At 42.0% G+C, this 15,748-nt stretch overlaps 1 protein-coding gene across 1 annotated transcript in view; it reads right to left on the bottom strand.

The window, feature by feature from the left end:
* Positions 1-12,476: 12,476 nt before the first annotated feature.
* TMEFF2 (transmembrane protein with EGF like and two follistatin like domains 2) overlaps positions 12,477-15,748 on the bottom strand; it is a 219,029-nt gene continuing 215,757 nt past the window's right edge. The window contains exon 10 of the mRNA XM_040642607.1: positions 12,477-13,134. Within this exon, the coding sequence (XP_040498541.1) occupies positions 13,038-13,134 (97 nt within the window). The 3' untranslated portion in view covers positions 12,477-13,037. The remainder of the gene's footprint in view (positions 13,135-15,748) is intronic.

Here is a 15,748-nt window from a genome sequence, read left to right as displayed (position 1 = left end):
TGGGAGTATCTAGGGTAACTCACAGAGTGCACATCTCTCCTAGGAAAGGTAAACACTATCCAAGACATTAAGCAACATGCTTGGCCTCACCCCCTCACCACTTGGCAAGCTTCGATTTTTAGTTTCTAAGTCCTCAGACCTCTTTGTTTCCTAGACTACAGCACACCTGAAAAAGTGATCAGGACAGGCAACTCATTATGACGCAGCATCAAACCAGGCGGATTGTGCTTCACTCGGGATTTGCCTTCCCTGCCAGGCACCCCGCTGCCAAAATGCCAGTGCGGTGTAGTCCTGGGCCACGATAGCTGTGGCCACCACGGTGCCCAGACAAGACTTCTCAAAGGATGTGCAAAACATCCACGTCCCCCAAGCTGGTATTTGTGCTCTCAGACTTGGTCCTCCTTGCCCCTTCCCCCAGGTCTCCCCACTTCTCAAGAATGGTACCAAGAATGGAAAACACAAGTCAATGTTAAACTATAAATGTTCACGATCAATTAGAAATTATTTATTCAGAGAGTTTTATTGTTTTTCAACTAGAAAACTATATATAGTGATGTTTGTTTATTTTTTTAAAAAGGACCCAGTGTGCATTGTTCATAGGCAGTTTGGCTTCATAGATCTCCTTGCAATTTGTTTTTAGAGCAAGTCTCTACGCAAAGATTGAAAGCGCATAGCTAACATTTCGCCTTGGTTCCCATGTATTCGATGTGGAGGTCTTTGCGGTAAATCCCTTTATAGTAGCTACGGCTGTCCTTGCCCTGAATTTGTAGCTCCTAATATACTTCTGTCCCTATAGCCTCCTCTTGGAATAGTTCATTGGACCCAGGACAGATTCGAGTGGACCCAGTCCAGATAACAAATACAACCCAATTAGATCTCACTGGACTTCCAGTTTACTTTTCTTATCCCAAGGACGGAAAGAGTAATCAAATTTTAATAATAAATGTGCAAACACATAATAGCAATGTATGCAATTAAAAACAGTTTAATCTCCTATACTATTTTATAGATTTTTCTCTTTAGCACATTTTGGGTCTGACAGATTCAGTGCCTTCTTCCTACTCATCGTTTCTACGAACCATTAACAAAGCAGGTTCTTTTTACTTCGATTTTTAAAACAGGCAGGGGTAGCAATACAGACCCTTAAGATTAGGTCGCATACAAAGCTTTTCCCCTTCTCTCTCTCCAATTTTCCATATGACAAGGTTTGGTGGGTAAAATCCAAAGGTACCAGCTCACCTCACCAGGGAGTGCTCGCTGTTTGCCTTTGCTGGTGGTAATTTATTCTGAATACATCTCGTTCATTTACCACTGACCTCATGGAGAGCAGGGTTCATTTTACAGTTTCTACCTCGGTAGCTTTGGAAGTACTATTCTTCGGTAGCTAACATTTTTCTTTTTTACTTGCATCCCTTCACATGAATGGCTAATGATAGAATCAAGACCCATGTCTTGAACAAATGAAATCAGACGAGATGCTCCCTTGTTCCTTTACTCCTGCCTAGATTTGTGTTTGAGTTTCATCCTACATAGCAGGTCACTTTTGGGCCATTCTGAGCTCTGCCATGCAGAGCCATTAAACAAGTTTCCCTTCTTTAAAGTCAGATCAGAGCTAAGTGATATTAAGAAATAAAGCGAGAACATGTTCCCATTCTGCCTATTTAAAGGGAACGTGTATGACAGCTGTAGATTCCGAGAAGGACTTCACGTCCCCTCATTTTCTTAGCGTTCTGGTGCACCTTTATCTGGCAGTCAGGGTAGCCACAAGGCGTTATGTTGCTTTGTACTGAAAGCGCAGAATGGGAGATGAGGCAGAAAACAACTTTACAGATGGATCTTAGAGTTCCAGTGTCTTTCAGAAACAAATAATTTTTAAACCGACAGATTCTAATTAAATTGATTGTAAGATAAAATGCAACCAATACGTGTCAGATTCACCTGAGTTAAAAAAAAAACAAACAAACCTGGAGGGTTGCAAAAGGCATTTAATTCTCCTAAACCTTTCTGAAAGTGGATGCCCTTGAAAGCTCTCCTAGCAATGAGTTAAAGGTCTCAGCTGGGGGGCTGCCGACGTGTTGTAATGACTGTAATTTATGGCACACCGGCTGCATGCCACGCTTTGACCCACCAGGGTGCTGCCTGGAAGTTAGTATGGCCTACGGAGGGCTGGAAGGAGGAGAGGGGAAAGGAAACAGGACTCCAAGATCCTTTTAGCAGCCTCTATGCGGTCAGTTGAGAAGCTGAGACTTTGAGGCCTCTTTCAGAGACTAGTAACTTTCAAACCATGTCCAAACATGTCTTATTTGACTTCTGACAATTCATGCCATAATAACATAGTTTCGTTCATGACTCAATAGCCAGTATTCCAAGTAGATTGGCAGAAGTTGAGAGATGATTTTAATTTCATTCATTCATTCATTCATTCATTCAGTATTAATTGAGTAACTACAGTGTTCCAAGAATGTTCTAAACACTGAGGTCATATAAACAAGACAGTCTTCTGGATCTCATTTAGCTTAACATGCTTTGGGGTAGAGAGGCCAGAGATGGAAAAAAGATGGAGAAACAAATAAACATATACATGAACAAGTTCATGTCTGATATGATATCACGTATAGAAGTCTGAAATTACCTTGTTCAACTTTTCCCCCTGGCATCTATACTTTAGGTAGAAAGAGCTATGTGGACAGCTGAGTTCACCAAAATTGGGAGAATAAGGAGGAGAGGTTGACAGGAGGGAAAGACAGGAACCTAAAAGTAGCATCCTTTTAATATGTTGAAACACGTGTTCTGGTGTGACTCATAAGTTGTCTCTGAGGATAATTTTGGTAGCAAAATTTCAAAATAATAGGAGCAATGGAGGCATTCTTGGAACAAGCATCTGGCTGACCAATAGGTAACCCTGAAAAATGTACAATTTCTGACATGCTAGGATGAAATAGAAAGTAATGGGAACAGCATGAGATGGTGGAATAGAATTAATTTTGGGATGATCGGGATTCAAATTTCGACCGCAGTCCATCCTGGCTCCATGACCTCGGCCAAATGATCTACACCTGTACAAGTTACTTTACAGTTACTTCATCACAAAACTGTTATAACAATGACGTATCTCAGAGGCTTATTGTGAGAAATAAGTGAAATAGTATTCATAAAATGCCCAAAACTATACCTCTCCCATAAAAGATGAGTAGGAAATTAATACATGTGGGTCTTGTTCTTGTTTTTGTTTTTTTAAAGATTTTATTTACCTATTCGAGACAGAGAGAGAGAGAGAGGGGGAGAGAGAGAGAGAGAGTACGAGCAGGGGGAGAGGCAGAGGGAGAGGGAGAAGCAGGCTTCCCGCGGAGCAAGAAGCCCGATGTGGGACTCAATCCCAGGACCCTGGGATCATGACATGAGCTGAAGGCAGACGCTTCACTGACTGAGCCACCCAGGTGCCCCAAGTCTTGTTTTTATCTTATCAATTATAAAATGATAATTTTATATACATCATACATTACCACAAGCAGTAAACCATAGTATCAATTCTTAAACTCTTCTGACATCATTAGGTAGAAAAAGTCAGTCCTTTCAGGACAATTTCGCTCCTTACTATCAGGTCCGCCAAGGGGTTAGGTCTGAAACGGAAGTAGTTTGGGTTCTGTGTGTTTAGGATCAATCCCGGCACAGTGTTCCTTTGAGTATGGCCACTATTCAAGTTAGCTTTTGAGGTTTTTTGATGCTGTGAAACAACAACTCAATGAAGGATCAAAGGATGGAGAATTCAAGGTTGATTCATGAATTTTAAAGTGAGGATGTCTTATAGTATGGGGCATAATGTGAAGCAGTGAGGGCCAGGGAGATGGAAACTCGAGAGAACAGAAAGACCTTGTTTCAAAGAAAGAGAGAAAAAAATCAACAACTTAATCTCTCTAATGCCTCCGATTCTGACAGAAAAAAATTTGCAATGATGAAAAGAAGGAAGCAAAATACAGATGACTAGACCAATTTTCCTCACAAGACCAGGCGATGGCACACTATTTCCAGCCTTTCCAGAGAGGTCTTTGAAAATCTCCCACACAGGCGCCCTCCTGGATACGAGGACTTGAAGGTCTCTTCACTTTATGTTTTGCTGCCAAATAAACAGGCAGGGATTATCAAGTTAAATAATTTTGTGGAGTATACCACGTGCTTCCACAGATGACATGCAATTTGGGGCTAATGACCTGAAAGTTCTTGGTATGCTGCAGGGAGCTGGTTGACCAGGCGAAGTGTTTACAGGTATTGCTAAGGAAATGAACTCAGGCACTGAGTTGAGAGTATGTTTCTCTATTTTTCTATTTTCTGAAAATGAAATCCAATTTGCCTAATTTCAATTTACAGTCCCTTGCTTGCAAATGCAATCTGTTCCGAGTATAGGATCTTGTTCTTCCATGAATTTTTGCAGGAGCTCACAGGTTATCTGGTGTCCCTTTTGCCCCTTCGAAGCCTTTGCTTATGGTGCTCGGCTCTTCTGAGTACTGGATGAAAAGAGGGTTGACAGCGTGGCCACCGTTTGTGGTTAGCCAGCGTGGGGGGCATTCGGTCCCCTTGAGGTGTTTTTGCGTGGCGTTTCGGAGAAGGATTTTCACGTCCCCACTGAACTGATAACGACGAAGGCTCAGGCCCCCCCATTGCCTTCAATCATCTTCTTACTGTGCCAGCTCGGTGACTTTTTTCCAACTCCAGTTTTCTGGCACCAGGTCCCGCAGAGGCTTGGGGAAAAAATTCTTCTGGTGTGGGCTGCAGTGAAGTTCACTTCCAATTCCCTGTTAATGTGCAATCTGAAGTCTTATTCAGAGAAAATTTGCGTTCATGTTTGTGGCCAAAAGGAATGCAGAAAAGTGACAGATGTACGATGAGAGAAGAGGCAGCCTTTAATCATTTTGTTGTCAAAGCAGCTTTGGATCGCCCTTTGAAGAAAGCATTTTCTTTGCTGCTTCTGGAAAACTCGAGACTCATTCTCTCACCCTTTGCAGATTCCTTTACCAGACGGTTAAAGTCCGCACCGTATGCAAGACTTCCGGACGGGAGAGCCTCCCTACGAAGCCCCCCAGTTTATACATTCCCATTTCAGAGGAGGCCTTGGGATCCTTTTGCTCTAACTAGATAGAGACTCTGGTGACCTGGGTGATGCATAATCTTGAGAGGAGAGAAGAGAACGTCGGGTAAAGCCCAGAGACTGCCAGACTCGTTTTTGTTTGTGGTCAGGCCAGAAAGATCTCCTAGGGAGGCTGAGTGTTGAAGCCTATAACGTTTCCAAAGTAAAAGCCCTTTCTCCCTTAATCCCTGCGTGACTGTAATTAAGCAGGAGAGTTAATTGTATGTAAATCATGCATTACTGTAATTGGGCGCCACTGAACATTCATGTACATCTTGTTTAAAAGGGAAACATAATGTTATTCTGTGGATGCTGGTGCAGGGAAGTCTCAGCCCCTGGGGGGACGTTGGTAACGCCACCGGCTCTTTCCGAGCCTCCGGTGTGAGCGTCATCGTGAGTCACGCCGCTCCTGCTGTCCTTCCAAGAACTGCGCTGTGTGCCCTCCCTCGGAGGGGCTCAGGGCTGGAACCCGGGGCCCCCCTCCCATTTCTTTCTTAACCTCCGCTTACAGAGCCCTCGTTTTTCTCGTGCTACTCGTCTTTTCAGACCCAAACAATACTAGCCCATGGTTTGCTCTGCTCGGCAGTTCTGACCCCTATTTCCCCAGGCAGACCGAGATGGATTTGTCTTCTGGAAGCAGGGGCTCGTCCGCTCCCTTTCGTCCTCCCCTCTCCTGCTGCTCAGGGCCGCTCGGAGACGCCGGGACTTTGTGTCGCGGTGTAGCGGCATCGATGCTCTCGGGCGGCCTGCGTTTGTGTCCCCGAGCGCGAGGGCCGGCCTGGGGTGGAGGGGATGAACTGTTCCTTTATTCTCTATCTGGAGAGCCGATCGAGGGCTTGGGGACAGGATGTTGTGCAGAATATAAAGAATCTAATCTGCATATCTTGAGGTCAAGAATTGTGAGGAAGAAAATATGCACATGACAAAACTCTTATTTTAAACACATTCTCTTCCTCACCCAGAGGCCCGAGAAATCACTTCGAGAGCCGTGCCTTGACCTCACTCTGCCCAGCTTGCCAGCCAGCGCCTCACCCAGCAACCCCAGACCTGCAGCACACGGGCCTTCCGAGGCTTCAGGGCCAGAGGCCTTTCCGGGCGTCACCTTCCTGCTCCCCGTTTTCTTGAAGCCTTCCCCAAATCGCGCAACCCTGCTTACGTGCTGCAGACGCGCTTGTCCTGAAGGGCTACTCGAATGAACCATCTCTAAATTCCTCTTCCCATAACCACCCTTTCTCCTCCCAATCCAGTTATTTGCTGTCTCCGTTCCTCTCACCTTCTGGGGGCCTTGGCGCCTCTCTTAGCTCTTTCTCCCCTGTTTTCTTCTCCCCCCCACCCCTCATATGGTCAGTTTGCATTCGGAGGGTGTCTTGCTCGACATGCCATTGGTCCGGAGCTTATGGATATGAACAGGTGAGATCGCGGCTAGTTAAGAATTATTTTGTCAAGTAAGTAGTAAGGACCAGTGTTTTCAACTTTGTTTTGTAAACAGACTCTTGAAGTTACATGTAGCAGAACTTGTTAGAAGAATAGACGGTCTTTACTGGACGAGTTCATCCAGCAAAATTCTCTGTCCTTTCACAGTAGCTAACTTCAGCTCCGGTGACCACCGGCTGCTATTTGTGCATTAGGGAAATAATACAACTTTCTTATGGTATTTTTAATTAGTCAGTTTTACATTGTGTCCAATGTAAAGTTTGAAAGTTGGTTCAAGTATTTTGAAAAAAGTCACATAATACATTTTTGAATGGATAAAAGTAAAAATAAGCACATTTCTTAGCTTAGTCATTGCTGTTGTTATTTCACTTTACACTACTTACACTAACCCCTGGTTCTGAAAGAAATTGAATGCCTCAGTTGATGCCACTGAACGGCTTCTTACTCATAGCAATCAAGGCAGGGAAGGAGAGTCCCAGTTTGGGGGAGGACCCAGCTCAGAGGCTTGCACCATCACGAGCTGAAAATGACTTAAATGCAAATTGTCGGGGAATGACAGCATGGGCCCGGTAAGTTGTGGGCACGTGACAGTGACTTGGGCCGGGACTCAGACAGAGGCCTCTCCTGAGTGCCAGTGAAACAGGACTCCCTCGTGGTGAGCAGAGGGTAGAATTGTCAGGCATCTCTAGCTCCAGGCAGATGCAAGGTAGGCGGAGGGACAATTAAGGAGACACTGTCGATCTGGCCCCATCCTTCGTGGGCCCACTCTGGACGGCGGCTGAGCACCAGGCTGAGAGTCCCTTGCCAGGGCTCCCGGCGCGTTGAGAGTGGAAGGGCCCTGGCAAGTCGCGTGGGAGGGGGTGGAAGTTAGTGGTCTGGGAGACAAAGAGAAGGATGCAGAGGGATGCTTTGGGATCCTCCGCTGAGCTCTGAGGGCCTCGCTGATTCATGACGGAGAGGTTAAACCTTCCACGAGAAGCACACCGTGTGTGTGTGTAGTTCCATAAATGATGCTTACGTGACTGTGACACTTTGTAGCCTATCCTTTAGTGAGAATTCCATTCATTAAAAATTATTTTATTGTCTTATAAAAACCTCAACATATATTCACAGAAATTATCTGGAAGGATATATGCAAACACCGTGGTGTTTACGTTTCTGGCTTATCTGTGTTTTCTAATTTTAGTTAAATGTGATTTATTAGAACATGTACTCATAATTTGGTGCACTGCGGTGACAACCCAGGACATTAATCTGTGCTTTGTTTTCATAGCTGGACTCCTAAAAAGGCCTGTTTTTCAAGCCTTTGCTCTGTGGAGGAGAATTAAGCTAGATTGCAGCAGGGAAGTGAAGTCTTTGTGAAGTGAAGAAAAAAGGTGCTTAGGATATGGAGAAGAGAAGGGGAGAAAGCCCAGCCAGTGGGGACCCTCACAGAGAGGAGGGGCATCGAGCCCTCCAACGCCCGGCAGAATGGCTTGACTGTGTGTGTCTGGAGATCGACTGCCTCAGAGATCACTGTGGCTCAGCCTCCGTGGGTCAGGAAGAGCGACAGGGCACAGATGGCAATGGGAGTCCTAGGGACAGCGGACCAGTTCTTGGTCCTGTCCTCTCTCTCACATAACACCTGATTTTGGACTTCTCATTAACTCTGAGTTAGGTTCTTGTGCTGAACTGAATTTGGATTGGAAAATAAAGGAAGACATCATTTCCTTCACTTCTTATCTGATGCAAGAGAAATCATGAGAAATAATTAAAAAGTTAGAAGTAAATGAAAAACCTGAGTTAGAATAACTCATTAGTATTACTGGAGATAGATATCAATGAAGGTCACATTCCCAGAGTAGGTGGAATTATGAAGTAGATTTTTGTCCAGAACGAGGCTGGAAGGAGGCCTGAATATGACCAGCTGGGCTGCACTTCACCCCTACCTTCCTGACGCTGATCGCAGAGGGCCATATTCATTTGTATGTTTACGCGTTAGTTATAAACCAATACCCTTACTTTATATAATCCTTCGTCCTTCATATCATGTGAATGCTCGTATAAAGATAGCAATTACTTAAATGAAAAGGTTTTTGTTACTGATATCCAGATGATTAATTATACAACAAGATGTCAACTCTAATCGGGGAACAGTAACAGTGCAGGTGCCGCATGACTTTGGAGAAAGGAGGTAGCCTCTGAAGATAAACATTAGCAGAGAGTCTAGTATGACTCTGCGATAATCTCTGTCATATTTTGATAGTCTGCACTGACTTCTCCTCAAGGATTCATGAAAGTAAAGAATTCAGCCCCGCAAAGTCACTGCAATATTGACTCACTCATCCTGTGCCTGGAAACACACACAAGAGGTTTAACAGTATGAGCTTTATCAGGCTAGACCTTTTTTAAAATGAAAGAATGATCCCTCCTCTTGTTCAGACATGATGCCAGTGAACCCATTGGAAAAAATTAGAGGGGCTGTACTGTTTCTTAACTCTATATTGCCTCATTTTTCCAGAACCAGCTTTCTTGTCTCCACAAGAGACAATCCTTGGAGTAAGTGTGATAGCTTGATGCCTCCTAACTCTAGCTATATGATTCCCTTTACGTTTCACACAGCTGGTGAAATATGGTTTCTTCTTCTTAATTCCTTGTACAACTAATATTTATTATATCCCTGAAAAAAAGTTCCAGATATCAAAGGTTGACTCTGTGCATGTCATTGTTCTATGACACGGATTGTCTTGTTGACTTCTCACAGTAGCGATTTTGAGTATGGGAAAACATCTTTCTCTCCATTTTATTTTAAATATGATGCATACCGAAATTAGGCAACTTGCCCAAGGTAGAGTAGTTAGTGAAGTGGGACTTAGACTGGGACCCATTTCTGTCTTGCTTCAGAAGCCAAGTTTTAAGTACCACATTGTCCTTGGAGGGATCCAATCCCCCTCCCCACCCAGCCACCCTGAATCACCTCCTTCTATCTTGGATTCTTTAAATAGAACTGATAACTTTATAGCTTTGTTGTTGTTTTTCCTCTATTGTTTAATTAATCCTCTTCTCTCTCTCCTTTGCTAGAATGTAAGCCTGAGAGCAGAGACCTATTATCCACTTCATCACTATATAACAGACCTAGAAGAATATCTGGTGTGGTGTAGGCACCCAATAAATGATTGTTGAATAAATGGAAACAATTGGCAAGGTGCTAATTTTCTGCTTTCTTGTTGCTCCCAGGCTAAAGGAAAGACAGACTTGTGTGGACAATTCAGGAATAACATGGGAAGTGCTGTAAGAGAATTGGGAAGACTGCCAAGGGAATCATGGAGGCTTCACTGAGAAGCTGCTATTTGCTCTGGGTATTGTGGAGAAAAGAAGGGTATAAAGAGAGCAATGAGCAGTGGATAAAATCTCAGAAGCAAGAAGTCAGAATTTGTAGAGAGAGCGAGGAAGTCATCCTGTGTATTTCACTGTGAAAAGCCACATCTGCCTGGCCTTGAGAGTCCTCCTGCAGCGTCCCCAAGCACTCTGAACTGACCATTAGCATTGCTTTAGTGACATTCTTCATAATTGTTCTCGGGCTCCTGCTAGGACTGTGAGATCTTTGACGCAAAGAACCTGGACAATCTGACAGTGAGCTTCTTTCAGGCGGGGGTTCTGCCTTACTTATCTTCGCATTCTCATAGCTTAGTATGGTGCTGCTAACTGGTGGCCCTCGGTACAGGTATCACGTAAAATAAATATATAATGAATGGGTGAATGACATGGCTTAATAGTAGTTTATTTAAAAAGTTTTAAATTTAAGTTGAGAACAAGCAGCAAAAACAGTCAATGTGGTCTTGGGTAGCAACAACGAAAGGGTAATGTCTGGTTTCTGAATATCTAGAACCTTGGAAATACAGAGATAGAAATGATAAGGAAAATAAGGCCTGTGATGTGAAATGACTTGCTCACGGTTCCACAACAAATTTGTGATCGGAGTAGGAACTTGAATTTAGAGATCGTGGCTCTCAGTTAAATTCGATTTTTTTACAAGTTCAACTATATTCTCTTCTGGCCAGACCACAACTGTGTAATTCTGAGCTCTACACTTAAAGAACTGTGTAGACAAATTAGAAGTTGTCCGAGGGCGCTGCGGATGCTGGGGGGGAGTGGAGACTGTATCACACGAAGATCAGATGAGAACATCAAGGATGTCTCACCTGGAGAAGCAAGTACTTGCAAAGGGGCTGCAGGGTGAGTGGAAAAATGGTCATATCTGTTTGAATATTTTTAAATACATGAGTCATTATTCCTTTGCTCCAGAAAGGAAAAATAAGAGCCATGGGTAGAAATCACAGAGAAGTAAATTTAAACTCAATCTGAGAGGAAAAATAATATCTCAAGATTAGAATTGACCAAGAGTAAATTCCAAATTATAAGAAATATGCAAGTAGAGATGATATGGATGATTATCTGTCAGGACTAGATTGTGAGTTCCTTTAAAGTAAAGATCCTGCTTTACTTGTATTTCCCTAAGACTTTGAATAGTGCTTGGCGCATACTGTATGTTCACTTAGGACTCGCTGGGTATCCTTTAAAAGGACTTCCCAAATGGGGTAGGTGAGTGTGGAGGTGAATAGGAATGCACCGTATTAATAACTCCATGGACTTTTCTAACACTTGGGTTTATGATTCTTTGATAAAAAATCCTGCAAAAACAGCATGCCGATATTTAGCGAAGCAAGTCATTTCATACTCAACAGGGAAAGGTCGGTGGCATTGCCTTTCCTTCAAGCTCCGCTAAGCTCTGTAGTGCGCCGCCGTTGTCGCTCTTCTTTTAGGGGAGGGTGTGTTTGCCATCGGCTGCTGTCTGACAAGGAGACCGCTGCCAGTCCACCTCTCCGCTTGCTGATCAAGCTAGAGCTCCACGCACACGTTCAAATGGCGTCTGTTTTGCACAAGTAGCACAAGACCGACTTATGGAAACCCTTGTGCGATGGTTATGCCCGTAGATTCACGCTTCTCGGAGTGCCGACTAACATAGAAAACCAAGTGTTTCAGAGCCCTAAATCCTATTTAGATTGTCACCTTTTTTTAAATGTTTTTATAAATATCATAAATATCACTTCAGGAAACTTATTTTTCACTGAATATTTTATATCCAGAATGTGTTGATTTGATATTTGTCTCTTTTTTTTTTTTTTTTTTTTGGACACAGGAGTGTCATTCCTTTTAGTTTATGCAGAGGTCATTGAAAGGAGGTAAAGAAAGCTCTAGATTTACTATATTAGCCATGGAAAGCTGGGGAGAACTAAGTGATAATAAGGCAATTATTTGTTTTGTTATTGACCTCTTATTCTCTGAGAATTTTCATATTTTATTTCTTCCCAAAGTGATCATACCTATTTATATGCTCAAGAATTCCTATCAACTTCCCACTAAATTCTCTTAGATGCTATGGGATTAATTTTGCTTTCTTATCTCAGCATATAAATATGCTTACAATGTATTTCTCTGTTTTTTTATGAACTATCATCATCACCGTAGTTCCACTTCAAATAATGGGTCAGCATTAGCCATAAAGCTATTCATAAGGAATTTGGTGGCAATTCTAACTTCTTTTTAAAGAACTCCGTGCTGTAAACGTAGCAAGGAGCTTCTGAGAATCTATGATTCTGGTGTTTCACTTTTAATGATGTTATTAAATTTTTCTGCAAGTTCTTAATTCCACTCACCTAAATGGAACAGATTTCGTGCTCTGTGTATTCCTGATGTGTAACTTGTTCCCGACCCTTCAGGTATATGCACTTAACAGTGAGATTCTAAGATGCTTTCCAAATAAAAACCAGTATCTTCTTTCCCTCTCTTTTATGAGTTATAAAACACTTTCCCTCCCCTTTCTTCTTTGATTTAAGTTATGTGCCAGAGATTTTTCAGCTCTGGGGATGAAAATGGAAGACCAGGGAAGAAAGTTGATGAAATAGAGATGATTCAAAGATCTGAAATATTTTATCCTCACTCGATATAAAGTAAATTATTTTTTCTCTTTTCCAATAACCATCATTTCCCTTGATCTCGGAATCACTCAAAACCTAGCCACTGAGTCCTGTGTAAACTAATGCTCTGTCTCAGGATGTGGGGAAAGATGCAATACTGATGCCTGTACAGGCTGTACCGGCTTGATTATAGTGACAGTTATGAGATACCGCAAATTTAAGAATGCCAATTTTTTCTCATCACTGAGTATTTATTATATATAACAAATACATGGGAAAGAAAAAACTATATTGTGTGATATAAATAGTTTATTTACATTACAGAAAAAACATCAAGACAATGTATACTATTTCAAATATATCCATACATAATCAAATATAGCTGTAGTACATGTTTTCATTGGTGTAGATTACCACAAATGCAAGGCAACATGTGTAGATCTCTTGTCTTATTCTTTTGTCTATAATACTGTATTGTGTAGTCCCAGCTCTCGGAAGTCCGGCCACTGTGCAACATGCTCCCTTTAGATTAACCTCGTGGATGCTCTTGTTGTGTTGTCTGAACTGTAGTGCCCTGTATTTTGCTTCTGTCTGTGAATTCTGTTGCTTCTGGGGCATTTCCTAGAAGGTTGGAAAGTTTACAAATCTTAGTCCAGTGCTGTTACCTGAAGTTGGGTCCTACAATTACAGAGTGAAGTTGTGGATTAAGCCAATCGTTAAAATATTTCAGACAAAAGAATTTATTATTAGTAGAAGCTGGGATTATTTTAGAAGACTTTTTTTTTTTTTTTTGCTTTTCCTGCGGTTGTCTTTAAGCGTCTGTCGGGGAGCACTGCAGAGCAGAGGCAGAAGGTGAAGAGGAATACATTTACCTGGTCCTCAATCGCTTACTCAGGAAGGCACAAGAATGACTCAGCACAAGGCAACCAAGCGAGTTGTGAGCTCATCTAATCTCACTTTAAATGTCTTCAACAATTTTATATTTTAAATGTCCTCAGGATGAATGTTATATTGACATTTCAGTGCTAAAAGTTTAAATCCTATCCAACCAGAGAATGAGCCAACTCTTAATATCTGATATGTAATGAAAAGGGATATTGTTTTGGTTCAGCCTGGTATCATTTTTATGTATTAATACCGTAAGCTGGAAACATTAATTGGTGCCAACTACTTCGCTTCTATAAAAAGCTAAATTCAGTCAAATTACCTGAAAAGCTCTGGTCTGGTGTCTTTTCTCTTGCAATAAACAAATGCTTTGATGACACAAATAAGAACAACAATATAAATTTCATATAAAATCTTATTATAAGAAGATGGGTTTCAGAGATTATATATTCATATGTATGTTCATATATGAATACATATACATATTATATATACATATATATTTTACAGAAGTGTGGTAGATCTGTTAAAATGAACATGGAGCTGAAAGTCAAATGCAAGTAGGAGCTGGAGACAAAAAGATTGAAAATCCATCTTCTCAACTCTTTTCATTCCAGAGCATGTCTCTAGATGTCTATATTTTTATGACACATGCTGTATTTAGAAGGAGGGCAGATGTTAGACTAAAATAATAAAAACAAAGGAAGCAATTAGAAAAAAAAGTGGGAGGAGGGGAAGAGAGAGAAAAGAAGAGAGACCAGGTGATGGAGAAATTAAAAGAAAATTGAAGAGAATGAAGGGACCTCTGCCTGGTGCAGTCTGTCAATCTTTCAGCAATGGGATGTGTCAGAATAGGTCTTGACAGACAAGTGTGGTCAAGGTGGCCAGAAAAGGGGAGGGTTAGGGGAGGGGCAGATGAGCTGGGTGGAAAAATCTGGTTTTTGAGTAGAACATTCTCAAAGTGAATAGAATGAATCCACACTGGGGAAAGTGTGGCTTACGGACTAGCGTGGCTCCTGGAAAGACTTTGGAAGACTCGGACATCTTAAAAAAGCTTTATAAAATGCATTACAATAATGCTAATTTAGCTCATGTACTCTTCCTCAAAAGTAAATAGAGAATAAGTTTTGTTTTGTTTCAACATGTAAAATGAAAATAGCCATATGCCTTGAAAAAATGGCTTCCTTCTGATTTGGAGCTCAGCGTGGGCTGTCTTGAGCATCGGAATACACAACATTATCACCAGCCGCGGGGCAGTATGAGCAGGGCGCAAGCGCGCAGGCGCCGACGCTAGGCCGCCTGGACTCCACAGCTGTCCTTATCACTCAGCTGTGCCCACTTAGCGATTCGCTAACTTCTCATACCTCAGGGCTCCTGTTTTGAAAATGGGGATCACTGTTCCTTCCTCATATGGTATTAAATGTATCTGTGCGTGTACACACATGTATGGTACACACATGTAACATATACACACACCACGCTTGGTGAGGTAGGAACCCTACGTATTCCAGCTGTTCTAACCTATGGGAACAGGACTGTGATCAATAACAAACTTGAGAACATCTGCTAGGGTACTGAAGGTTTGCATTTTTGTCATAATAAAAATTATTATGAGATGGAAACATGCGAATCCAATTATTATGAGAGGAGATCTATTAAATGGGAATTTGCTTTTTCGCGTGCTGACATTGTGTACATATCAGAAGGCTCAAGACCCTTAGCGTATATGGCACCACTGCTTGTGTTTTAGATTCTTTTCTATCTTTCCTTTAGACTCAGTATTTTTGGTTTCTTGAGTTATCTTTATGTTCCCTAGAATCTATTTTCATATAATCCATTGACTCACTTGGCATCTAAACGTGAGAGTCTAGTTATGAGCTCAACTTGGCTTGGAGCAGCACAGAGCTCCAGTCAATGATCTTCCCTTAAGCTCTTAGGCCCGGCAAGGATTTATGAACCATATTTTGTCTTTTTCAAGAGCAAATGCCACACTTGTCCTCAAAGAAGATAGTGCAGTATGGCTACGGAGATGTATTATGGCCTTTATTTTCTAAAGGTCTGATACTTTCTTTTATTTTCTTGTCTTTAGAAAAATAATTTGGGGGGAAACATTCTGATTTACTGTAGAGCTGTACAAATGAATGAAAGTTAAAATGGCTCGTGAATTTGGCAAAAGCCTTGAAAAACTTTCTGGGAACTTTTTTCTCAAGGAGAGTGAAATCAGGTCAGAAAGAAGTATCTTCAATAATATTTCCGGTTAGGCAGGGCATAAATAATACGGATTTGGTTGCCATGAATTTACACACTGATGAAGTTAAGCAAGTAAATACCTGGCCTTACTCCTTTACTC

The sequence above is a fragment of the Ursus maritimus genome, unplaced genomic scaffold (genome assembly GCF_017311325.1).
Source record: "Ursus maritimus isolate PB19 unplaced genomic scaffold, ASM1731132v1 scaffold_1, whole genome shotgun sequence".
Classification (NCBI taxonomy): Eukaryota; Metazoa; Chordata; class Mammalia; order Carnivora; family Ursidae; genus Ursus; species Ursus maritimus.
The sequence above is the reverse complement of the archived record's forward strand: the minus strand, read 5'-3'. Positions and strand labels throughout refer to the sequence as shown.